This window comes from Ranitomeya imitator, chromosome 1 (genome assembly GCF_032444005.1).
Source record: "Ranitomeya imitator isolate aRanImi1 chromosome 1, aRanImi1.pri, whole genome shotgun sequence".
Classification (NCBI taxonomy): Eukaryota; Metazoa; Chordata; class Amphibia; order Anura; family Dendrobatidae; genus Ranitomeya; species Ranitomeya imitator.
The window spans coordinates 946,680,211-946,707,727 of record NC_091282.1 but is presented as its reverse complement, the minus strand read 5'-3'; the positions used below and the strand labels follow the sequence as shown (position 1 = coordinate 946,707,727).

Below are 27,517 nucleotides of genomic sequence, written 5' to 3'. Positions count from 1 at the left end.
GGATGTAATGTCAGCTGCAGGATTACGGGGAAGCACCGCACCATACTAGACAATGCCCCTCGAAATGTCAGTCCACTTCCACCAGCTCCTAGGAACACACCGGGCCTGGCCATGCTCCTGGGGAGATGAATGCCAGCTGTGCACCCGCCCATGGACACCACTCTGCTGGAATCAGGTAATATTCGCTCCCCCAGAGCAATAAGGTCTCCCTCAAGGTCAGGAAACCACTGAAGCGTTCTGCCTTTTAAAGCTATAGGGTTTCCTATCTTTGAGGTGGATCCTCTCTCCATGGTGAGGAATGGGAAAGTATAATAAATCTTATACGGACACAAAAAACCCAGCGCATGTGTGCACTTCAATGGATGCCAGAGAGCTTGAATCCAGTCACACCATATCTGCAGGTTAACAAAACGGGGACAGGTTCCCTTCAAAGAATTTTCTACAGAAATGTGTTCAAGTCAAAATAGAAAATTGTAAAAACTAAAACATATTCAGATTTGGAGCTTGCTTTATTTTAACCTCTAAGGTCTATAGTATAAAAAAGATGACAATTCTATTTACACAATAGAAACAGCAAACTTCTACATATTAATCCATAATTATAGAAAACATTTAGAATAATGTAACCCCATTTATTGATGTGGTAATTGTGACAGTCATTCGAATAAACTAGGCAGTGCTGACATCTGCAACAACACAGCTAGTCTACTAAACGCCTACCAAAATATATTTATATTTCTTGCCTGAATGGTTTGGCTTTGATGTCTGGACCAATACTTACTAATGTAAAACTGCAAGTACCAAAAGCCTCTGTGTCATCAACTGTGTATAGAGGTGTTACCTGTCAATTAAATTTTGGCTCTGATTATAAAGATACTGCTGTAAACTCTTTGTAAAAGACAGGAAGAGTCCAAAAAAGCTCTAGTGGCCATCATGAAAATTGGAATTTTGTTTTATCTTGGATATGAAAAAAAAGTTCTCAAATTGGAAAAAAAAAAAAAAAAAAAAAAAGATACATGTAGCAAAAAAACGTGATATTAACTGTCAATTTCCCCCTTTAAAACAGAAAGTGTTGAACACTAACAGAACAAGCGAGCACAGCGGGCTTCAGCAACTTTGTGCTCTTTGATATAAATTTATTCCCTATTTTTCAATACATATATGCTCAATTTGAAATAAGACAATTGGAGCTTTTAGTTCACTGCTTCAAAAGTATATAAAAGTACCAGTCCATGTTTTTTTTTTTTTATTGCAGTGCTGGAATGGTGCCACTAATCTAAGTTTCCTGCACTAAGGCCGAGTTCACATTAGCATTTCAGTCCGCAGCATGGTGCTGCGGACTTCTTTCCTTAAGCTCCGCCTATTTCCGCATGCGCCCTGCGTACCTATCTTTAACATTGTATACGCAGGGACATGCGTTGTATGTGGATGTGTCTGCATGCATCTTTGACGTGCCGCTGAACACATGTTGCATTTTCTTGCGTTCGGCGGACACGTAAAACGACGCACGTGGACGTATCCGCATACAACACATGCCTGCGTACACAATGTTAAAGATAGGTACACAGGGTGCAAGCGTAGGTGGATCTTAAGGGTATGCGCACACGTTGCGGATTTGGCTGCAGATCCGCAGCGGTTTTCCATGCATTGTACAGTACCATGTAAACCTATGGAAAACCAAATCCGCAGTGCACATGCTGTGGAAAATTCTGTGCAGAATCGCAGTGGTTTATTTTCTGCAGCATGTCAATTGTTTGTGCGTCAATTCTTTCCGCAGCGTTTTACACCTATTCCATAATAGGAATCCACAGATGTAATTACAGGTAGAATCCACACGAAAACCGCAGGTAAAACGCAGGGCATTTTACCTGCAGATTCTGCAGAATCAGCACGGAAAAGTCTGCAATGGAATCCGCAACATGTGCACATACCCTTAGGAAAGAAGTCCGCAGCACCATGCTGCAGACTGAAACACTAATGTGAACTTAGCCATAGTCGCATACTCCCCAGCCACCATCATCTTCTGTTATCAGCGCCGCTCCATATGGTCTCCAGCAGTCTGGCTTGCTGGATGGTCTGGATGTCACTATTCAAAAAAGAGACTCTTATAAACTTCCATTGAGAGCTTGTCTTGTTACCATTACCTCTAATTTCCGTTTAATCAAAAGATATGGTCACAAGATGGCAGCTTGGAACAAAAGCTGCATAAGTAGCTTAAGATGGCAGCTGGGAAGCATAATACTATGGTCAGGACCCTAATGTTCATGGCACCACTCCAACACTGAAAAAATTAAAAAACAAAAACACTATAGTGGCATTTTAAAAAGAACTGTGAGCACAGAATGACTGTTCAAACTAAGCCCTAATGCTCTGTGCATTATGGCAGGGGCAAACATTTAGGCACTCCTTCCCAACCACCCCACCCCCCCTTTAACTGACAACTTTGACTTAAAAAAGCCAAACAAGGGAGGAGATATGGAAAGCCGGCATGTGGGAGGGGTATATAAATGGCTGGCCCCACCATGAAGCACCAAGTGCCTTTACTTGAATTGAACAGTCATTATGTGCTGACAAGAGTCCCTTTAAACAAGAGAATCTGGTCACTGCCTACTTTACAAACACATCACTGATTAATTTTGGGGTTGTAAGAATTTTACAAGTGCAAAGAATAGGACAAACATATCCAATAATTGGGGCTCACGGATCTTGGGCTAGGCACTACAGTTTTATATAAGGCAAACGGTTTTCTCCGTACAGTCCATCATTAATGTGCTAAGGATCCATTCCAAGATTTCAAGGTGGACAGAAAGAACTCAGTCTCGAAATTATTTTACAAAACTAGATTGGTATATTGGACCAGGTCACAAATTCCTAAACGAATGCAGACTGACATTATACGTCTTTCTTTTTGAGTATGAGTGGACCGATGTTGTCTCCCGTTAACTCATTGTGCTTGTTATGGGAACCATCACAGACTGGAAACTGGAGAAACAAAAATTAAAAAACAATATTCAGAATCAGGGCATTACTGAAGAATAACACCAACCTAAATACAACGTATGTATGTAGTAAAAAGCAGGAATGATAGACAACGTGGAACTAAACACAAACGGCAACTTAGAAGAGGTGAATCAACTAATCTGAAAGACAAAGACAACCTGTCAGCCCGGTTTTGTAATGCAGACTGCTGACAGGTCACTGATCTGCACCCTAGTTTGCATAATAATTCTCTGTACATACTGAAGAAAACAAAAAATAAAAAAAAACATGCGCTGCAGCATAAATCGCATGTTTAGTGTTCTAGGAATAAAGGCCCCGTCACACATAGCGACGCTGCAGCGATACCGACAACGATCCGGATCGCTGCAGCGTCGCTGTTTGATCGCTGGAGAGCTGTCACACAGACAGCTCTCCAGCGACCAACGATCCCGAGGTCCCCGGTAACCAGGGTAAATATCGGGTAACTAAGCGCAGGGCCGCGCTTAGTAACCCGATGTTTACCCTGGTTACCATCGTTAAAGTTAAAAAAAAAAAAAAAAACACTACATACTTACCTACCGCTGTCTGTCCCCGGCGCTCTGCTTCTCTGGTCTGGCTGTGAGCACAGCGGCCGGAAAGCAGAGCGGTGACGTCACCGCTCTGCTTTCCGGCTGCCCGGCGCTCACAGCCAGACCAGAGAAGCAGAACGCCGGGGACAGACAGCGGTAGGTAAGTATGTAGCGTTTGTTTTTTTTTACTTTAACGATGGTAACCAGGGTAAACATCGGGTTACTAAGCGCGGCCCTGCGCTTAGTTACCCGATGTTTACCCTGGTTACCAGCGAAGACATCGCTGAATCGGCGTCACACACGCCGATTCAGCGATGTCAGCGGGACCTCAACGATCAAAAAATGGCCCAGGCCATTCCGACACGACCAGCGATCTCACAGCAGGGGCCTGATCGCTGGTACGTGTCACACATAGCGAGATCGCTACTGAGATCGCTGTTGCGTCACAAAACTTGTGACTCAGCAGCGATCTCGCTAGCGATCTCGCTATGTGTGGCGGGGCCTTTACTGTTCAAGTTATTGATAATTTTATTTCTATAGCGCCAACATATTCCACAGCACTTTACATTTTAGAGGAGACTTTTACAGACAGAATACATTACAGCATAACAATAAACAGGAAAAGAGAAAAAATTGGAATCCAGCTCAACAGGACTTGGATTTTCCTTTTCTTTTTCAAAAGAAAATATGGTGCATACAAAAGAAAAATTTACATGGTTGACGAGTTTCAACTGCACTAGGCAGTCTTACACATGAGGAGGTTTTTTTTGCACATATTCCTGCTGACAGGTTCCCTTTAAGGAAGAACCACAAAGCATATTTCTTACCCAAAAGGTATCAAGTTATTAGTCTAGTACATTTAAAGCCATGTCTTTACAAAATCACGCTGACAGTTTCTTCATTAAATATCACTGTAAATACATGTTAAAAGATAATGCCCACCTAAATCAGGGAGTGCAAAATCTTTCTGCCAAGGGTCATTTGGATATTTGTATCATCCTTCGGGGGCTGTATAAATTGGGCACTAACTCGACCCAAGTACGTCCTGACGCTGGCACTGGTGTCAGTACGTAATCTTTCATCACTGCTGAATGCTGAGTAAATGAATACATGTAAACATTGAAAGCACGTGCTCACCAAGCAACAAGAGATGAATGGGATGGCAGCCGCCAAAATACAGCTGCCAGCCCAAGTACTGCGATCCCGGGGGCCAGATAATAGATAGAGGGCCATACATGGCCTGCAGTTCTCCATCTCTGACCTAAATCCATATATCACCGGTCCACAGGATATATGACAAGAAGTGTACGAGAGAGATTAAGTATAGAAAAATGTCAGGAAAATTCGACTAAAAACAGCTAAACTTTATATGGGGTTAATCAGAATGAGTGTAAATGGCGGCAGTGGTGTACAGACTACTATTTATCATGAGTAGAACTGTGACTGGCTAATTCTAAGCACAACCACATCCCCATTTATAACAGGGTGTTAGACATTATTATTATTACCGTATTTTCACCCTCATAAATGTTATGTTTGTCAGTGGATTTATACAGATTATGGGAGACTTCTTGGTATGATTTCTTTTACATGACAAAAGTGGGACTGTGTAATATTACTCCGCTCCAGCTTGGAGGAACAAAATAAAATCTTATACACTAACATGATCGTGATGAAAGTGTATACCGTGGTGTGACATTTTACAGGAATTAGTACATTATCATCACGAGTCATTAAGTGGTTAAATAGCAATGTGGTTATGACAATGCAATTTTGTGCTGGCATGGTGGGTCGCTGCTACTTTTTCGGGAAGTCTTAAAATAGAACGTTCTGCACAGAAATGCTGGTCCAATTCACCAATAGTCCTAAAACATACAGTCAAAGAAAAAACTGATTACATGAGATTTGGGCAGGGTAGTGTGGGTGATTTATGAACTAAAAGAAAAAGGTCTTGTCTATAGCAACCCATCGAACACACCTTATTTTGCTCTTGAAAAATAAAAAACATCGCTAGTTGTAAAAAAAAATAAAAATAAATAAATGTATGCCTTATGGAGCCATAATATAGCATCCGGGCTTTACGGATACATTGCAATTCTGTAATAGAAAACTGTAAATGGTCCTGTAAATTATTAATAGCTGCTATAAATAGCTGTAAAAAAAGGATTGTATGTGGACTGCACAAATGACAAGTGAGAAAATATGCTCACGTTCACCTACCTTTAGACAGGTTTCATGAATCTGAGTGTACACATTTTTGTAAAAGTTGTTAGACCATAAAATATTGTAAAGTTGGGTTTGTGGTTTTTTTTAACATTTTTAATTTACTTATTCTACTTTTTTTTTTTACAGATCTTAAAAAGGAGCTGGCCATTACTGAAACAACCCCTTCTCAATCCCAATGTTTCCACCTTGTAAAATACTATATTCACCTCTAAAGCCATTCCAGCACCACTGGAACGGTGCTGGCACCAGGGGCACATCTAAGCGTTATTTTACAAGGCAGAAATACAGGGGTTGTCTCAGTAGTGGACAACCCTTTCACTGGGGACTTAACAGTAGAACGTAGTAGCCGAGATCTATGTGCTAGTACATTTGCTTAGGCACTTGGAGTTACACAGGCAGCTAATGGGAATGATAGAAGCTTACCGTTTTAGAGCGCCAGCATCGACAGTAGGCAGCTTTGGCAATATGCAGGTCCTCGATGTTAATTTCATTCACCACTTTTGGGTTCTCCTTTTGGATTTTGAGATTGATCAAACTATCCTTCTGTTGCTTTTTTTTTGGCAGGAATGGCCGAATTGCAAGATAGCCTAAGAGAGCGAGGACACCCAGAAAAGGCAGTAACCGCAGCCATTCTGAAACTGAAGAGAAGACATAGAACGTGAACACAATGGTGATCTGGAAGTACGGTAATTAAAAGGTGAATATTTCACTGCAATGCTGAATCAATTTCTATAAACACTGCAAATATTTATAAAAACAAAAAAAAAAAAAAAAAAACGCACCAACAACAATCTAAAAGCCAGATGCAGATGATTTTCAAATATCCAGGCACAAGATTTGCTATTTTCACATTGCTGCAAAATAATTCAACACATACACAGGTATCCGACAGAAAGGCGGGCATGTTGCCCCTTCACAATCAGTACGTTCTATAGTTTGTGTTTATTACCAAGTTTGATAAAGACCACTGGTGCTTGAGCTAAGGCAGATCAACGCAAGTCAAAAAGTGAAATATCCTCCGTCAAGTCAGACTTTCCGTGCCACAGACGGAGCCCAGCTCTTTATTTATGGAGTAGACTTCACAATGGCTCATCACAATCCATGTACATGTTAAAGGGGTGGTCAAAAGGTGATTTTTTTTTTTTTTTGCAGTGAAGGAAAATGTAAGGCTGTGTGTACACGTTGCTGAGTTTTCACGTTTTTTTCGCTATGAAAACAAGCAAAAAAAAAAAATAGAATTATTCTTACCGTTAATTCGGTTTCTAGGAACCTTCCACGACGGCATACGGAGGTTGCCTCTTTGCCCTAATGGGGAACAGGAAATGGAGAGGTTAAAAGGCCCTCCCACCTCCCTCTCACCAGTGACTTATAACTGAAAACCATAGCACCGGTTTACCTTGAATCCCAGATTTTAATCCAGGAGTATATAGGGAGGGAACTAGCGCCGTCGTGGAAGGTTCCTAGAAACCGAATTAACGGTAAGAATAATTCTATTTTCTCTAGTCACCTTCCACGACGGCATACGGAGGAATACCAACTAATTTTGGCGCTAGGGAGGGACAACGGCCTGGAGTACTTTCCTGCCGAAGACTAAATCCTTGTTGGACATTACGTCTAGTCTGTAATGTCTGGAGAAAGTATGCAACGAAGACCACGTGGCTGCCCTGCAGATTTGCTCTGTTGATGCACCTGCTCTTTCTGCCCAAGAGACTGAGGTTGATCTAGTTGAATGAGCCTTGATTCCCACTGGAGGAGTTTTATCTTGAGCGAGATATGCTTCTGCCATCGCTTTCTTTATCCAGTTGGCAATAGTGCTTTTTGCTACTTTCTTTCCTTTATTTTGTCCTGATGGATGGACAAACAGATTCTGGTCAATTCTGTAAGAGCTGGTCTGCTCTAGGTAAAATAATACAATGCGTCTGACGTCCAGAGTATGAAATTTCTCTTCTTTTGGATTTGTTGGATTCTGGCAAAAAAGAAGGTAAAATGATTTCCTGAGAGCGGTGGAAATCTGATACGACCTTTGGAAGAAAGGAGGGGGTCAAGGCGCAGTATTAGAGTCATCTCAGATAGACAAGTATGGTTCTCTTATTGAGAGAGCCTGTAGTTCTCCTACCCTCCTTGCTGAGGTAATGGCCACTAGAAAAATTGTTTTATAAATCAGATTTTTCTGCGAGCAGGAGGATAATGGTTCAAAGGGTGCACCTGTAAGTCCTTGTAATACCAGATTCAGGTCCCATAAAGGTACTGTAATTTGTTTTTTAGGATTCATCCTAGAGGCTGATACCATGAACCTCTTAATCCAGCGATGATTTGCCAGATCCTGGTCAAATATTGAACTGAGTGCAGAAACATGGACTTTTAGGGTGCTCGGCCTGAGGCCTATTTCTAGGCCTTTTTGCAAAAAATCTAGAATTTGCGACAGATTCGGATTAAGGGGATCCGGTACTTCGGGAAGACAAAAGGATGAAAATTTCTTCCAGATTTTATTATATATAGCAATGGTCACCAGTTTCCTTGATTTTTGAAGTGTGGAAACCACTGCTTCTGATAGTCCTTTGGCTCTCAACACCTGGGCTTCAGTAGCCATGCCGCCAGATTCCATTTGTGGACGTCTAGGAGATGTATTGGTCCTTGAGAAAGAAGGTTTTCTTCCATCGGAAACTGGAATGGCCCATCCACCTGTAAATCCACTATCATGTTGTACCAACTCCTCTTTGGCCACAAAGGAGCTACCAATATAGTTGGTGTCTGTTCTTCCCGAACCTTCTGCAAGACTTTTGCCAATATCGGAATTGGTGGAAACGCATAGGCCAGTCGAAAATTCCATTCCTGGGCCAATGCATCCACTCCTCTGGAGCCGTCTCTGGGGTTTAGGGAGAAGAAGGCTTCGACTTTCGCATTTTGCCGGGATGCAAAGAGGTCGATTTCTGGAAGACCCCATTTGTTCACCAGCATCTCGAAACTTTGGTTGTTCAAACACCATTCTCCAGGATGTATGTCTTGACGGCTTAGATAATCCGCCTGAGTGTTGGATGAGCCTTTCAGGTGAACTGCCGTCAGGGATAACAGATGTCTTTCTGCCCAGGAACATATTCTGGCAGATATGATCTTCAGGTTGTTGTTTTTTGAACTGCCCTGATGTGAGCCACCGTGGTCACATTGTCTGAATATATTCGGACATGATATCCCTTGATAAGATGACCCCCCCATCAGAAGGGCTTCCTCTACAGCTTTTAGCTCTCTGTAGTTGGATGATTTCTTGCTCGTCGATTGGTCCCAGAGCCCTTGGAAAGGGGTGCGATTTATCATGGCCCCCCAGCCTCTTTTGCTGGCATCTGTTGTGACCGTAGTCAGAGGAACCTGAGTCCAACTGACTCCTTTTTGTACATTTTTCGGAGTCATCCACTACGCCAGAGAGGCCTTGACACGGCCCGGTGTGTACAATCTCCTGTTCAAAGAACTGGGCTGACCATTCCAATTCTGTAGGATATGTGCCTGAAGAATCCTGAAATGGGCTTGGGCGCAGGGTACCGATTGGATGCAAGCTGTCATCGATCCTAGCAGAGACATGCCTTCTCTGATTGTAGGGGGATCTGGTGTCTCTGAACATCTTGACTTTTGATAGAGTCAGACGAACTCCAAGGAATTTCCTGCATTTGGAGGGTCGTAGGTGGGATTTTTCCAAATTCGGCACCCATCCAAGAGATGTCAGAATATCGAGAGTCTTTGATACATGAGACTCCAGGGTTTGTTTGGTGGGAGCCACTAACAAAAGGTCGTCTAGGTATGGCACTATACAGACGCCTTGCCTCCGGATGAAGGAGACTACTTCCCCCATTACTTTGGAAAAAAACTCTTGGAGCAGAGGAGATCCCAAACGGAAGGACGTTGAACTGATAGTGCTCTATCAGACGTCCCTTCTGCACTGCAAACTTGAGGTACTGGCGATGTCTCTGATGAATGGGGATGTGAAAGTATGCATCTTTCAAATCGACAGTGGCCATGTAGGAGTGCGGACTTATCAAGGGAATCGCATTTTTCACTGATTCCATCTTGAATTTTTGGTATTTGACATGCCGGTTGAGGCCCTTCAGATTTATAATAATACGGGACTCGCCCGATGGTTTGGGAACCAGAAATAGACGAGAGTAGTGTCCCCGATCCCTCTCTGATTCCGGAACCTGGGATATCACATTTGACCGCTTTAGGGTCTTGAGACCTGACTCTAGAGTGGACTGGTCTTTCACGGAGGGAAGGGAGGTGATTTTTAGACCCCGTGGGGGAGAGGAAATGAGTTCTATTAGAAGACCCTCTTCGATGACTTTGAGGACCCAGGAGCAATTGGTGATTTTTTGCCACTGGAGTATAAATTCTGAGAGTCCCCCTCCCCCCACCGGGTCGAAGTCACCGCTTCTCTTGTTGAGACTGCTGCTGCTGAGGGATAAGGATGCATCTCCAGCCTCCCTTCGGGTAACCACCTCCCAGACTTGCCTTTCCCTCTCTGAGAGGTTTGGCCCTGAAAGGGACGAAAAAACTTCTTTTTGGGAGTTTTTTGCTCTGGGAGGGCTTTCTTTTTATCGGTTGCCTTCTCCAAGATGTCATCCAGGGAAGGCCCGAAGACATAGTTACCTTTAAAAGGTATGGCGCATAATTTGGCCTTGGAGGTGATATCACCAGACCACATGTTTAACCAAAGCGCCCTTCTAGCCGAATTGGTCTGTACTAATGACCTGGCAGCAATTCTGATGGTTTCCATAGAAGAGTCTGCTAGGAAACCCGTGGCTCTAAGGAGACTGGGTAGCGATTCCAACAATTCAGCTCTAGATGTACCCTGGGATATGTGCGATTCTAGTTCACCTAACCAACGAAAAAGTGCTCTAGCCACGCAGGTTGAAGCAATGTTGGCTTTGAGGGCTACCGAGGAGGTTTCCCACGATTTTTTTTAGCAGACTTTCAATTTTTCTGTCCATCGGGTCTTTCAATTGAGACGAGTCTTCGAATGGAAGAGCCGTTCTCTTAGCCACTCTTGCCACCTGTGAATCAACTTTCGGAACATCCCATTTGGTCAGATCTCCTTCTAAGGGGAATCTATGCTTCATCTCGGATGGAGTACTGAGACGTTTTTCAGGAAGTTCCTACTCTTGATCGATCATATCAGATATATTTGAGTGGATCGGGAACCCCACCCGTTTACCCTTGGATATACCGCCAAACATCTGGTCCTGTATGGACTGTGGCTCTGGCTCTTCCTCCAGCCCCATAGTACTGCGTACAGCAGCTACTAAATCCTCAACCCATTCTGAAGAGAAAAGATACTTCCGAACTTCAGAGGTTATAGGAGACGTAGGTTCCTCCCGTCTACCCGAGGATGAGGCATAGGAGAGGTCTGATTCAGATTCAGAATCCTCCTCCTGGATTTTCCTTTTTTTAGCTGGGGAGGGTGGCTGAGGGGGTGGGGGGATAAAGGCCGCTAGGGAGGATTGCACCTCTTGTTTGACCAAGGAGCGTATTTCTTCTAGTAAAGAAGGTTGCTCTGCCCTGACAATCTTGTCAGTACAGGTCTTGCAGAGTTTTTTCTCCCAAGATGGTGGCAGCTTAATGTTACAGATGGCACACTTCTTTTTTGTAGTAGTTTTGGGGGTAGACTTTTCTTCCTGCAATGAGAGGGGAGAGAGAGTCATGCTAATAGTAATACCCCCAAATACCATCTAAGGACCCCTTGTCCCTGCGGCACTTACTGTGGCAGGGGCAGCGCTGGGCTCTGCAAGTGCAGAGCAGGTACTGCTCTCCATGATAGGATAGTCTTACCTGCGACGTCTTCTGGCAGGTTTTATGCTCTGTGGCATGTCCCAGCCCCCAGCGATTGTAAAATTCCTCCTCCCCTCCATGGGCCAGGGTGAAGGACGCCGTCCTGCACAAGATACCGCCGGCGGAAGTGCCTCCAGGGCGCCCAAAAAAGACCGGAAGTGACGCGCGCGATCACTTCCGGGTCGCCAGCGGCATGTGGAGGAGAGGACACCGGAGAGCTCCAGGAGGACTCCGGATAGGAACGCTAGCCTGCTTTGCCCTCACGGGGGCGCGGGAAGGCTAGGACCAGGTCCCAAGGACACCGCGGCGCGACGGGAGCAGCATAAGCGGAAGGGGGAGGTAAGAAACGACCCCATGCTGCCCGGTTTATAATTTAGGCAGAGCCTGCGTAGCAGTAGTTACCGGCCACCACTGCATACGAAGTAAACCTCTCCTGTCCCATGGGGAACAGGAAAGACACTGGTGAGAGGGAGGTGGGAGGGCCTTTTAACCTCTCCATTTCCTGTTCCCCATTAGGGCAAAGAGGCAACCTCCGTATGCCGTCATGGAACGTGACTAGAGAAAAACAGCTTACATTATGCATCCCATCATTTGGAATGAATTCCGCAATTTTTGTGCACATGATGCGTTTTTTTCCACGAAAAAAAAAAAACGCATCGCGGTAAAAAACGCAGCATGTTCATTAATTTTGCAGATTTTTTGGCGGATTTCCCACTATATAATGCATTGGGAAATGTCTGGAAAAATGCGCAAAAAAAAAAAAAAGCACCAAAAACGCGAAAAAAACGCAAGCAGATTTCTTGCAGAAAATTTCTGCAAGAAATCCTGAACATGTGCACATAGTCTTAGGCTACGTTCACATCATGTTTTAAACCTATGTTTGGTGTATATGTGGGGAAAAGCTCCTGACAAACATGTCACATGTACTTATTATTGTTATTTATTTATATAGCGCCATTGAATCCATGGTGCTGTACATGAGAAGGGGTTACATACAAATTACAGATATCACTTACAGTAAGCAAACAAATACAGACTGATACAGAGGGGCGAGGACCCTGCCCTTGCGGGCTTACATTCTACAGATGGTGGGGAAAGAGACAGTAGGTTGAGGGTTGCAGCAGCTCCGGTGTTGGTGAGGCGGCAGCTCCAGTAGTGGTGAGGCGGCAGCGGGGGTCAGTGCAGACTGTAGGCTTTCCGGTTCTGTCTGAAGGATCCGAATGTGGTTGATATTTGGACTTGTTGGAGCAATATAAGGATCCATTCATCTAACAGAGGCCAAATAGGGTCTGTCTGGCCTCGGTCGTGCTAATATGCATTAGTGTATTTCCCACTCCAATATATAGGAACGTACATAAATTTCAGAACTACGAAAAAACTAAACTGAAAGTTCCATAAAACACAGGAGCTGCTGGCAGGTCACTTTACTAGAGACCAACGGGAGCGAAGCTGGAAAGGGACGGAGGCGGCGACAGGTGAATTACATTTAAAGCACCACTCTGGTGTTGCAATATTAACCCCTTTACCCCCAAGGGTGGTTTGCACGTTAATGACCGGGCCAATTTTTACAATTCTGACCACTGTCCCTTTATGAGGTTATAACTCTGGAACGCTTCAACGGATCCCAGTGAATCTGACATTGTTTTCTCGTGACATATTGTACTTCATGACAATGGTAAAAATTCTTTGATAGTACCTGCGTTTATTTGTGAAAAAAACGGAAATTTGGCGAAAATTATGAAAATTTCGCAATTTTCCAACTTTGAATTTTTATGCAATTAAATCACAGAGCTATGTCACACAAAATACTTAATAAGTAACATTTCCCACATGTCTACTTTACATCAGCACAATTTTGGAACCAAAATTTTTTTTTCTTAGGGAGTTATAAGGGTGAAAATTTGACCAGCAATTTCTCATTTCTACAACACCATTTTTTTTTAGGGACCACATCTCATTTGAAGTCATTTTGAGGGGTCTATATGATAGAAAATACCCAAGTGTGACACCATTCTAAAAACTACACCCCTCAAGGTGCTTAAAACCACATTCAAGAAGTTTATTAACCCTTCTGGTGCTTCACAGGAATTTTTTGAATGTTTAAATAAAAATGAACATTTAACTTTTTTTCACAAAAAATTTAATTCAGCTCCAATTTGTTTTATTTTACCAAGGGTAACAGGAGAAAATGGACCGCAATCATTGTTGTACAATTTGTCCTGAGTACGCCAATACCCCACATGTGGGGGTAAACCACTGTTTGGGCGCATGGCACAGCTCGGAAGCGAAGGAGCGCCATTTGACTTTTCAATGCAAAATTGACTGGAATTGAGATGGGACGCCATGTTTCGTTTGGAGAGCCCCTGATGTGCCTAAACATTGAAACCCCCCACAAGTGACACCATTTTGGAAAGTAGACCCCCTAAGGAACTTATCTAGAGGTGTGGTGAGCTCTTTCACCCACCAAGTGCTTCACAGAAGTTTATAATGTAGAACCGTAAAAATAAAAAATCATATTTTTTCACAATAATTATCTTTTCGCCCCCAATTTTTTATTTTTCCAAGGGTAAGAGAAGAAATTGGACCCCAATAGTTGTTGTACAATTTGTCCTGAGTAAGCTGATATCCCATATGTGGGGGTAAACCACTGTTTGGGCGGATGGGAGAGCTCGGAAGGGAAGGAGCGCCGTTTGACTTTTCAATGCAAAATTGACAGGAATTGAGATGGGATGCCATGTTGCGTTTGGAAAGCCACTGATGTGCCTAAACATTGAAACCCCCCACAAGTGACACCATTTTGGAAAGTAGACCCCCTAAGGAACTTATCTAGAGGTGTGGTGAGCACTTTGACCCACCCAGTGCTTCACAGAAGTTTATAATGCAGAACCGTAAAAATAAAAAAATCATATTTTTTCACAAAAATTATCTTTTCGCCCCCAATTTTTTATTTTTCCAAGGGTAAGAGAAGAAATTGGACCCCAAAAGTTGTTGTACAATTTGTCCTGAGTGCGCTGATACCCCATATGTGGGGGTAAACCACTGTTTGGGCGGATGGGAGAGCTCGGAAAGGAAGGAGCGCCGTTTGACTTTTCAATGCAAAATTGACAGGAATTGAGATGAGACGCCATGTTGCGTTTGCAGAGCCCCTAATGTACCTAAATAGTAGAAACCACTCACAAGTGACACCATTTTGGAAAGTAGACCCCCTAAGGAACTTATCTAGATGTGTGGTGAGCGCTTTGACCCACCAAGGGCTTCACAGAGGTTTATAATGGAGAGCCGTAAAAATAAAACAAAAATTTTTTCCCACAAAAATTATTTTTTAGCCCCCAGTTTTGTATTTTCCCGAGGGTAACAGGAGAAATTGGACCCAAAAATGTGTTGTCCAATTTGTCCTGAGTGCGCTGATACCCCATATGTGGGGGGAAACCACTGTTTGGGCGCATGGGAGGGCTCGGAAGGGAAGGAGTGCCATTTGAATGCAGACTTAGATGGAATGGTCTGCAGGCGTCACATTGCGTTTGCAGAGCCCCTAATGTACCTAAACAGTAGAAACCCCCCACAAGTGACACCATTTTGGAAAGTAGACCCCCTAAGGAACTTATCTAGATGTGTGGTGAGCGCTTTGACCCACCAAGGGCTTCACAGAGGTTTATAATGGAGAGCCGTAAAAATAAAACAAAATTTTTTTCCCACAAAAATTATTTTTTAGCCCCCAGTTTTGTATTTTCCCGAGGGTAACAGGAGAAATTGGACCCAAAAATGTGTTGTCCAATTTGTCCTGAGTGCGCTGATACCCCATATGTGGGGGGAAACCACTGTTTGGGCGCATGGGAGGGCTCGGAAGGGAAGGAGTGCCATTTGAATGCAGACTTAGATGGAATGGTCTGCAGGCGTCACATTGCGTTTGCAGAGCCCCTAATGTACCTAAACAGTAGAAACCCCCCACAAGTGACCCCATATTGGAAACTAGACCCCCCCGGGAACTTATCTAGATGTGTTGTGAGAACTTTGAACCCCAAGTGTTTCACTACAGTTTATAACGCAGAGCCGTAAAAATAAAAAATCTTTTTTTTCCCACAAAAATTATTTTTTAGCCCCCAGTTTTGTATTTTCCCAAGGGTAACAGGAGAAATTGGACCCCAACAGTTGTTGTCCTATTTGTCCTGAGTACGCTGATACCCCATATGTTGGGGTAAACCCCTGTTTGGGCACACGGGTGAGCTCGGAAGGAAAGAAGCACTGTTTTACTTTTTCAACGCAGAATTGGCTGGAATTGAGATCGGACGCCATGTCGCTTTTGGAGAGCCCCTGATGTGCCTAAACAGTGGAAACCCCCCAATTATAACTGAAACCCTAATCCAAACACTCCCCTAACCCTAATTCCAACGGTAACCCTAACCACACCTCTAACCCTGACACACCCCTAACCCTAATCCCAACCCTATTCCCAACTGTAAATGTAATCTAAACCCTAACTGTAACTTTAGCCCCAACCCTAACTGTAGCCCTAACCCTAGCCCTAACCCTAGCCCTAACCCTAGCCCCAACCCTAACCCTAGCCCTAACCCTAGCCCTAACCCTAACCCTAACCCTAGCCCTAACCCTAACCCTAGCCCTAACCCTAGCCCTAACCCTAGCCCCAACCCTAACCCTAGCCCTAACCCTAGCCCTAACCCTAGCCCTAACCCTAGCCCTAACCCTAACCCTAACCCTAGCCCTAACCCTAGCCCTAGCCCTAACCCTAGCCCTAACCCTAGCCCTAACCCTAACACTAGCCCTAACCCTAGCCCTAACCCTAGCCCTAATGGGAAAATGGAAATAAATACATTTTTTTATTTTTCCCTAACTAAGGGGGTGATGAAGGGGGGTTTGATTTACTTTTATAGCGGGTTTTTTAGCGGATTTTTATGATTGGCAGCCGTCACACACTGAAAGACGCTTTTTATTGCAAAAAATATTTTTTGCGTTACCACATTTTGAGAGCTATAATTTTTCCATATTTTGGTCCACACAGTCATGTGAGGTCTTGTTTTTTGCGCGACGAGTTGACGTTTTTATTGGTAACATTTTCGGGCACATGACATTTTTTGATCGCTTTTTATTCCGATTTTTGTGAGACAGAATGACCAAAAACCAGCTATTCATGAATTTCTTTTGGGGGAGGCGTTTATACCGTTCCGCGTTTGGTAAAATTGATAAAGCAGTTTTATTCTTCGGGTCAGTACGATTACAGCGACATCTCATTTATATCATTTTTTTATGTTTTGGCGCTTTTATACGATAAAAACTATTTTATAGAAAAAATAATTATTTTGGCATCGCTTTATTCTCAGGACTATAACTTTTTCATTTTTTTGCTGATGATGCTGTATGGTGGCTCGTTTTTTGCGGGACAAGATGACGCTTTCAGCGGTACCATGGTTAGTTATATCTGTCTTTTTGATCACGTGTTATTCCACTTTTTGTTCGGCGGTATGATAATAAAGCGTCGTTTTTTGCCTCGTTTTTTTTTTTTTTTTTCTTACGGTGTTTACTGAAGGGGTTAACTAGTGTGCCAGTTTTATAGGGCGAGTCGATACGGACGCGGCGATACTAAATATGTGTACTTTTATTGTTTTTTTGTTTTTTTATTTAGATGAAGAAATGTATTTATGGGAATATTTTTTTTTTTTTTTTTCATTATTTAGGAATATTTTTTTTTAATTTTTTTTACACATTTGGAAATTTTTTTTTTTACTTTTTTACTTTGTCCCAGGGGGGGACATCACAGATCAGTGATCTGACAGTTTGCACAGCACTCTGTCAGATCACTGATCTGACATGCAGCAGTGCAGGCTTCACAGTGCCTGCTCTGAGCAGGCTCTGTGAAGCCACCTCCCTCCCTGCAGGACCCGGATCCGCGGCCATCTTGGATCCGGGGCTAGAGCAGGGAGGGAGGGCGGCAAGACCCTCGCAGCAACGCGATTACATCGCGTTGCTGCGGGGGTCTCAGGGAAGCCCGCAGGGAGCCCCCTCCCTGCGCGGTGCTTCCCTGCACCGCCGGCACATCGCGATCATCTTTGATCGCGGTGTGCCGGGGGTTAATGTGCCGGGGGCGGTCCGTGACCGCTCCTGGCACATAGTGCCGGATGTCAGCTGCGATAGGCAGCTGACACCCGGCCGCGATCGGCGCCGCTCCCCCCGTGAGCGCTGCCGATCGCATATGACGTACTATTGCGTCCTTGGGAAGTAGGGCCCACCCCCCATGGACGCAATAGTACGTCTGATGGCAGAAAGGGGTTAAAAAAAAACAAAAAAAAAAAAAAAAAAAAAACACCACACTGGAGTGGTGCTTTAACCCCTTCATGACCCAGCCTATTTTGACCTTAATGACCTGGCCGTTTTTTGCAATTCTGACCAGTGTCCCTTTATGAGGTAATAACTCAGGAACGCTTCAACGGATCCTAGCGGTTCTGAGATTGTTTTTTCGTGACATATTGGGCTTCATGTTAGTGGTAAATTTAGGTCAATAAATTCTGCGTTTATTTGTGATAAAAACGGAAATTTGGCGAAAATTTTGAAAATTTCGCAATTTTCACATTTTGAATTTTTATTCTGTTAAACCAGAGAGTTATGTGACACAAAATAGTTAATAAATAACATTTCCCACATGTCTACTTTACACCAGCACAATTTTGGAAACAAAATTTTTTTTTGCTAGGAAGTTATAAGAGTTAAAATTTGACCAGCGATTTCTCATTTTTACAACGAAATTTACAAAACCATTTTTTTTAGGGACCACCTCACATTTGAAGTCAGTTTGAGGGGTCTATATGGCTGAAAATACCCAAAAGTGACACCATTCTAAAAAATGCACCCCTCAAGGTACTCAAAACCACATTCAAGAAGTTTATTAACCCTTCAGGTGCTTCACAGCAGCAGAAGCAACATGGAAGGAAAAAAATGAACATTTAACTTTTTAGTCACAAAAATTATCTTTTAGCAACATTTTTTTTATTTTCCCAATGGTACAAGGAGAAACTGAACCACGAAAGTTGTTGTCCAATTTGTCCTGAGTACGCTGATACCTCATATGTGGGGGTAAACCACTGTTTGGGCGCACGGCAGGGCTTGGAAGGGAAGGAGCGCCATTTGACTTTTTGAATGAAAAATTGGCTCCACTCTTTAGCGGACACCATGTCACGTTTGGAGAGCCCCCGTGTGCCTAAAAATTGGAGCTCCCCCACACGTGACCCCATTTTGGAAACTAGACGCCCCAAGGAACTTATCTAGATGCATAGTGAGAACTTTGAACCCCCGGGGGCTTCACAAATTGATCCGTAAAAATGAAAAAGTACTTTTTTTTCACAAAAAAATTCTTTTAGCCTCAATTTTTTTCATTTTCACATGGGTAACAGGATAAAATGGATCCTAAAATTTGTTGGGCAATTTCTCATGAGTACGCCGATACCTCACATGTGGGGGTAAACCACTGTTTGGGCACATGGTAAGGTTCGGAAGGGAAGGAGCGCCATTTGACTTTTTGAATGAAAAATTATCTCCATCGTTAGCGGACACCATGTCGTGTTTGGAGAGCCCCCGTGTGCCTAAACATTGGAGCTCCCCCACAAATGACCCCATTTTGGAAACTAGACCCCCCAAGGAACTTATCTAGATGCATATTGAGCACTTTAAACCCTCAGGTGCTTCACAAATTGATCTGTAAAAATGAAAAAGTACTTTTTTTTTCACAAAAAAATTCTTTTCGCCTCAGTTTTTCATTTTCACATGGGCAATAGGATAAAATGAATCCTAAAATTTGTTGGGCAATTTCTCCCGAGTACGCCGATACCTCATATGTGGGGGTAAACCACTGTTTGGGCACACGGCAGGGCTCGGAAGGGAAGGCGCGCCATTTGACTTTTTGAATGGAAAATTAGCTCCAATTGTTAGCGGACACCATGTCGCGTTTAGAGAGCCCCTGTGTGCCTATGCATTGGAGCTCCCCCACAAGTGACCCCATTTTGGAAACTAGACCCCCCAAGGAACTTATCTAGATGCATATTGAGCACTTTAAACCCCCAGGTGCTTCACAGAAGTTTATAATGCAGAGCCATGAAAATAAAAAATAATTTTTCTTTCCTCAAAAATGATTTTTAGCCTGGAATTTCCTATTTTGCCAAGGGTAATAGGAGAAATTGGACCGCAAATGTTGTTGTCCAGTTTGTCCTGAGTACGCTGATACCCCATATGTGGGGGTAAACCACTGTTTGGGCGCACGGCAGGGCTCGGAAGGGAAGGCACGCCAATTGGCTTTTTAAATGGAAAATTAGCTCCAATCATTAGCGGACACCATGTCACGTTTGGAGAGCCCCTGTGTGCCTAAACATTGGAGATCCCCCACATATGACCCCATTTTGGAAACTAGACCCCTAAAGGAACTAATCTAGATGTGTGGTGAGGACTTTGAACTTCCAAGTGCTTCACAGAAGTTTATAACGCAGAGCCATGAAAATAAAATAAAAATTTTATTTTCTCTAAAATGATTTTTTAGCCTGCAATTTATTATTTTCCCAAGGGTAAAAGGAGAAATTTGACCCCAAAAGTTGTTGTACAGTTTCTCCTGAGTACGCTGATACCCCATATGTGGGGGTAAACCACAGTTTGGGCACATGTCGGGGCTCGGAAGTCAAGTAGTGACATTTTGAAATGCAGACTTTGATGGAATGCTCTGCGGGCGTTACGTTGCGTTTGCAGAGCCCCTGATGTGGCTAAACAGTAGAAACCCCCCACAAGTGACCCCATTTTAGAAACTAGACCCCGAAAGGAACTTATCTAGATGTGAGGTGAGCACTTTGAACCCCCAAGTGCTTCACAGAAGTTTATAACACAGAGCAGTGAAAATAATAAATACGTTTTCTTTCCTCAAAAATAATTTTTTAGCCCAGAATTTTTTATTTTCCCAAGGGTTACAGGAGAAATTGGACCCCAAAAGTTGTTGTCCAGTTTCTCCTGAGTACGCTGATACCCCATATGTGGGGGTAAACCACTGTTTGGGCACACGTCGGGGCTCAGAAGGGAAGTAGTGACTTTTGAAATGCAGACTTTGATGGAATGGTCTGCGGGCGTCACGTTGCGTTTGCAGAGCCCCTGGTGTGCCTAAACAGTAGAAACCCCCCACAAGTGACCCCATTTTGGAAACTAGACCCCCCAAGGAACTTATCTAGATATGTGGTGAGCACTTTGAACCCCCAAGTGCTTCACAGACGTTTACAACGCAGAGCCGTGAAAATAAAAAATCATTTTTCTTTCCTCAAAAATGATGTTTTAGCAAGCAATTTTTTATTTTCTCAAGGGTAACAGGAGAAATTGGACCCCAGTAATTGTTGCCCAGTTTGTCCTGAGTACGCTGATACCCCATATGTGGGGGTAAACCACTGTTTGGGCACATGTCGGGGCTCGGAAGTCAAGTAGTGACGTTTTGAAATGCAGACTTTGATGGAATGGTCTGCGGGCGTCACGTTGCGTTTGCAGAGCCCCTGGTGTGCCTAAACAGTAGAAACCCCCCACAAGTGACCCCATTTTGGAAACTAGACCCCCCAAGGAACTTATCTAGATATGTGGTGAGCACTTTGAACCCCCAAGTGCTTCACAGACGTTTACAACGCAGAGCCGTGAAAATAAAAAATCATTTTAATTTCCTCAAAAATGATGTTTTAGCAAGCAATTTTTTATTTTCTCAAGGGTAACAGGAGAAATTGGACCCCAGTAATTGTTGCCCAGTTTGTCCTGAGTACACTGATACCCCATATGTGGGGGTAAACCACTGTTTGGGCACACGTCGGGGCTCGGAAGGGAAGGAGCACCATTTGACTTTTTGAATGAAAGATTGGCTGGAATCAATGGTGGCGCCATGTTGCGTTTGGAGACCCCCTGATGTGCCTAAACAGTGGAAACCCCTCAATTCTAACGCCAACACACCCCTAACCCTTATCCCAACTGTAGCCGTAACCCTAACCACAACCCTAACCGCAACACACCCCTAACCACAACCCTAACCCCAACACACCCCTAACCCTAACCACAACCCTAATTCCAACCCAACCCTAACCCTAAGGCTATGTACCCACGTTGCGGATTCGTGTGAGATTTTTCCGCACCATTTTTGAAAAATCCGCGGGTAAAAGGCACTGCGTTTTACCTGTGGATTTACTGCGGATTTCACCTGCGGATTCCTATTGAGGAATAGGTGTAAAACGCTGCGGAATCCGCACAAAGAATTGACATGCTGCGGAAAATACAACGCAGCGTTTCCGTGCGGTATTTTCCGCACCATGGGCACAGCGGATTTGGTTTTCCATAGGTTTACATGGTACTGTAAACCTGATGGAACACTGCTGCGGATCCGCAGCGGCCAATCCGCTGCGGATCCGCAGCCAAATCCGCACCGTGTGCACATAGCCTAATTCTAAAGGTATGTGCACACGCTGCGGAAAACGCTGCGGATCCGGAGCAGTTTCCCATGAGTTTACAGTTCAATGTAAACCTATGGGAAACAAAAATCGCTGTACACATGCTGCGGAAAAACTGCACGGAAACGCAGCGGTTTACATTCCGCAGCATGTCACTTCTTTCTGCGGATTCCACAGCGGTTTTACAACTGCTCCAATAGAAAATCGCAGTTGTAAAACCGCAGTGAAATGCGCAGAAAAACCGCGGTAAATCTGCCATAAATCCGCAGCGGTTTAGCACTGCGGATTTATCAAATCCGCTGCGGAAAAATCCGCAGAGGACCAGAATACGTGTGCACATACCGAAACCCTAACCCTAACCCTAACCCTACCCCTAACCCTACCCCTAACCCTAACCCTACCCCTAACCCTAGCCCTACCCCTAGCCCTAACCCTACCCCTACCCCTACCCCTAACCCTACCCCTAACCCTAACCCTAGTTCTAACTCCAACCTTAGTGAAAAAAAAAAAAAATTCTTTATTTTATTATTGTCCCTATCTATGGGGGACAAATGGGGGGGGTCATTTACTGTTTTTTTATTTTGACCACTGTGATAGATTATATCACAGTGATCAAAATTCACATTGGAACGAATCTGCCGGCCGGCAGATTCGGCGGGCGCACTGCGCATGCGCCCGCCATTTTGGAACATGGCGGCGCTCGGGGAAGAAGACGGACGGGACCCCGCCAGGATCGGTAAGTATAAGGGGGGGAGATCAGGGCACAGGGGGGGGGAGATCAGGGCACGGGGGGGCGTCGGAGCACGGGGGGGGAGGGATCGGAGCATGGGGGAGAGTGATCGGTGTGCAGGGGGGGTGGATCGGTGTGCAGGGGGGGTGGATCGGTGTGCAGGGGGGGTGGTTCGGAGCACGGGGGGGGATCGGAGTGCGGGGGGGTTTGATTGGAGCACGGGGGGGTGTGATTGGAGCACGGGGGGAGCGGGCAGGAGGACGGGGGAGCGGAGCACAGGACGGAGGGGAGCGGGCCACAGATCGGGGGGCTGGGGGGGCGATCGGTGGGGTGGGGTGGGGGCACATTAGTATTTCCAGCCATGGCCGATGATATTGCAGCATCGGCCATGGCTGGATTGTAATATTTCACCATTTTTTTAGGTGAAATATTACAAATCGCTCTGATTGGCAGTTTCACTTTCAACAGCCAATCAGAGCGATCGTAGCCACGAGGGGGTGAAGCCACCCCCCCTGGGCTAAACTACCACTCCCCCTGTCCCTGCAGATCGGGTGAAATGGGAGTTAACCCTTTCACCGGATCTGCAGGGACGCGATCTTTCTGTGACACAGCATATGCGTCACAGGTCGGATTGGCACCGACTTTCATGACGCATACGCTGTGTCACAGGTCGGGAAGGGGTTAAATTTATAAAGCAACCAAACTTTGACCATCTCTCTATAGTCATATGTAATAATATATGGATAATTCTATATTTTTAACTTAACTCCTTGTTTAGATGGAAGCTCGTCATATGCACAGATTCAATGATGGGGAAAAACAAACAAAAAAAGAAAATATTTATATTTATTATGGAAGTATAAGAAAACTTACACACTACAAGCGGTAAAAGCTGGCAGGAGGGAGGACATACTGTATATTCACATACTTGGTGGTACAATCAGTTAAAGCACCATTCCAGCTTTTTTTTCCTACTTCAGCACTGCAGTGGTGCTACCATTTGAAGGTCCCCGACTCGTCATAGTCTTCACGTTTTTATCGGTGCTGCTCTGGAACCGCGGCACCATCTTGTGAGCGCAACTTTTCACTGACCAGAAGTCAGAGGTAAGGCTGGGTTCAAATAGCGTTAATGGCGTCTGTTAGACGGACTACGTTACACCGCGGTGTAACGCAGTCCCTTAACGCCGCAATTAACTCCTATGTCGGACGCATCGCTAGCGCACGCCCACAATGGGCGTGCGCTAGCGATGTGCCGTCATTGAGTGACGGATCCCGAGACACAGGCTACAGCGTTTCCAGGTCTGTCACCACTAGCGCAGACAGAGTTAGCAGATGCTCTATCTGCGCTAGCGCGATGAAGAATGTCGGCACTTGCATCAGCAGCCCGTTCACGTATGTGTTGAACGGGCTGCTGTTTAATGCAATGTGAACCCGGCCTAACAGTCACAAGCGCTCAATATAAATCTATGAGAGCTAGAACGAGGCTCTCATTGACTTACACTGAAAAGTGACTTTTGGCTCACAACACTGTAGTCACAACCTGCTAAAGACCTACGGTGTGGTGGAGATAAAAGGTGAAGACTAGAGTTGAGCAAATTTCTTCGGGTCCCCGCTTATTCAGCAAGCTATAGCGCTTACCGAATAAGCTCAAGAAGGAACCCGGATCCATGGAGCGCGCCGGCTGATCAGCGCCGCAGCTACATGTGTCACAGCACATGCATGGAGAGCCTGTGGGTTGCGCAGTGGGAGTCAGCATCCCGTGTGCAGGACTTAAAGGGAACCTGTCATCTGAATTTGGCGGGACTGGTTTTGGGTCATATGGGCGGGGTTTTTGGGTGTTTGATTCACCCTTTCCTTACCCGCTGGCTGCAATATTGGATTGAAGTTCATTCTCTGTCCTCCATAGTACACGCCTGCACAAGGCAAGATTGCTTTGCGCAGGTGTGTACTATGGAGGACAGAGAATGAACTTCAATCCAATATTGCAGCCAGCATGCAGCCAGCGGGTAAGGAAAGGGTGAATCAAACACCCGAAAACTCCGCCCATATGACCCAAAACCAGTCCCGCCAAATTCAGGTGACAGAGTCCCTTTAACTAAAATGGCACCGGAGGTGGCACATGCGCAGATCGAGATTTCGGCTCTGAAGAAGCACAGGAGGCTGATTATAGGGAGGGAATGAGAGGAAGACCCTGCCCGCACATCCTGAACCACACGACGTAATTTTATGAAAACTTCATAATTAGGTATCGTATTGATCAGCATGACAATGGCATTATGGCCATGGCTTTAGTTTATAGGGACAAATCATGCTGAGAGGTTCTTTTCTCTTTTAGGCAATTGACTGTTGACTCGTTTCTCCAATTCAGCTAAAAATCTGGTGTAAATTGCTCGGAAAAGTCACAACATTTTATGCAACCTGTAGTGGTGCAAAACTTGAGTGACTTGGCATTTTCACACCTGTTCATACCAGACTAGATGGTGGCCCGATTCTAATGCATTGGGTATTCTAGAATATTCTGATTGACAGAACGTGTTCAGTGAACGTGACTGAACTATGTGGCACTGTGACTGACAGAATGTGTTCAGTAAACGTGAGTGAACTACGGACGGACTGCGCCTGTTGCTGATTGGTCGCACCAGCCGCCCGTGACCAATCAGTGATGCGGGATTTCCATTACAAACAGATAGAATTAGACGATTATATAGTAGGACTAGATGGTGGCCTGATTCTAACGCATTGGGTATTCTAGAATATGTATGTATATAGCAGCCACATAGCATATAGCACAGGCCACAACAGTATATAACACTGCCCACGTAGTATATAGCAGCCACGCAGTATATAACGCAGCCCACGCAGTATATAACACTGCCCACGTTGTACATAGCAGCCACGCAGTATATAACGCAGCCCACGCAGTATATAACACTGCCCACGTTGTACATAGCAGCCATGTAATATATATATAACGCAGCCCACGCAGTATATAGCAATGTGGGCACTATATGCGTGGTTAAAAAAAAGACTTAAAATAAAAAAATAAACATATACTCCCCCTCCGAAGGCCTCTTGAAGTCCTGGCGCCTATGTGCGGTGTACGCGGCAGCTTCCGGTCCCAGGGTTGGTATGAGCGCAGGACCTGTGATGACGTCGTGGTCACATGATTGTGACGTCATGGCAGGTCCTTCTCGCATACCATCTTTGCCACCGGAACCTGCAACGGAAGATGGCGGCCGGCGCGAGCGACTACGGAGGGTGAGTATAGCAGGTTTTTTTTTTATTATTATTTTTAACATTACATTTTTTACTATTGATGCCGCATAGGCATGGCGGAAGCCACCCGCCAGATGTGCCGGGCTCGGTAACGTGAACCTGCTGTATCAGGCTGCAGCATCTCAGAGATAAACAGTTAAAGCTGCCGGGGATTTTGTTTAGAGCTGGTTCACTCACAAATATGGGGGAAAATGAGCTAACACAATAATCACAGGAACCTGCCCATTCATTCCTATGGAAGACGGCTCGTTCAGGCTTCTAATGGCGCCAGGTGCTCTTCTCTTTGAACACACTCCATACCTCACACTATAACTGGGAAGACGCTCGGACATGTTGAGAGGATTGTCAGCGTCACCCGCACACAAATCCACCTCCACCCACCAGTGATTCTCCACGAGCCAGCAACACAATGAGAAGGGCAGCAGAGGCCCGGCAGTAAGGGAGCACATGAGGGCATTACCACTTCCTAGTCCGGACTCAGGCCGCCATGTTACCTGTCAGCCTGATGAAGCCGGCGATACTGTCCGGCACAGGCAGCTTCTTCAGATAGGCGGGCAGCTGCACCTTGATGACCCGAGCTAAGACCTCCAGCACCATGTCGGCACTCAGCTACTGAAGACACAAGACAGGCCTCGTCCTGGCAGCAGCTCCTCAGCCTCAGCGCTCCTCCTTCTCCTGCGTCACACAGCGCCCCCTAGTGGCCCAGGGCAGAGCTGTGAGAGGCACAATGGCGTCCTGTCCAGCTCCCGCTGAGAAGACTCATAGGGAAATAACTGTGTTTACCCCGTTCCCCCTCCAGGCTGCGGCATGTACACCTCAATTTTATAGGACTTTAAAACGAGGGCCACACGCAGACTGTTGGCTACAACTTAGCTGCTAAAAAGTTCACCTAAGGCTGCTGGGATTAGCTACGTTCACATTTGCGTTGTGCGCCACTGCGTCGGCGACGCAACGCACAACGCAAATCAAAACGCACGCAAAAACGCTGCATTTTGCGACGCATGCGTCCTTTTTTGCCGAAATTTGGACGCAAGAAAAATGCAACTTGTTGCGTTTTCTGCGCCCGACGCTTGCGGCAAAAAAAACGCATGCGTCGCACAACGCATGTCCATGCGTCCCCCATGTTAAATATAGGGGCGCATGACGCATGTGTCGCCGCTGCGTCGCCCGACGCAAACACGCAAAACGCTAATGTGAACGTAGCCTTACAAGGTGACTTTGTTGAGACATTGAAAATCACCAAAAATTGGACATTTTTGGGCTTCTTGAGTTGTGACTTGCTTGTCGTTGTGACAGTACACTCAGTGTCCCAATGTGACCCAATATGTAACAATGACGCCTCACACTTAGCAAAAATTGGTCACAGGACAGGTGTCGCACCCATAGTCGCCATTTTAGCCCCGATGTAGTAGTGAATGTGGCGGTGTTTGTACTTGTGACAACTGATGAGTCGTGGTCATTTGTGGACTGTA

At 45.0% G+C, this 27,517-nt stretch overlaps 1 protein-coding gene across 1 annotated transcript; it reads right to left on the bottom strand.

The window, feature by feature from the left end:
- Positions 1-490: 490 nt before the first annotated feature.
- Positions 491-26,741, bottom strand: CISD2 (CDGSH iron sulfur domain 2). The gene is made up of 3 exons (XM_069743659.1): positions 26,540-26,741; positions 6,198-6,412; positions 491-2,982 (listed from the first exon to the last, which is right to left on the bottom strand). The coding sequence occupies exons 1-3, from the start codon at positions 26,640-26,642 to the stop codon at positions 2,893-2,895; spliced, it is 408 nt and encodes a 135-aa protein (XP_069599760.1). The 5' UTR covers positions 26,643-26,741; the 3' UTR covers positions 491-2,892.
- Positions 26,742-27,517: the final 776 nt, after the last annotated feature.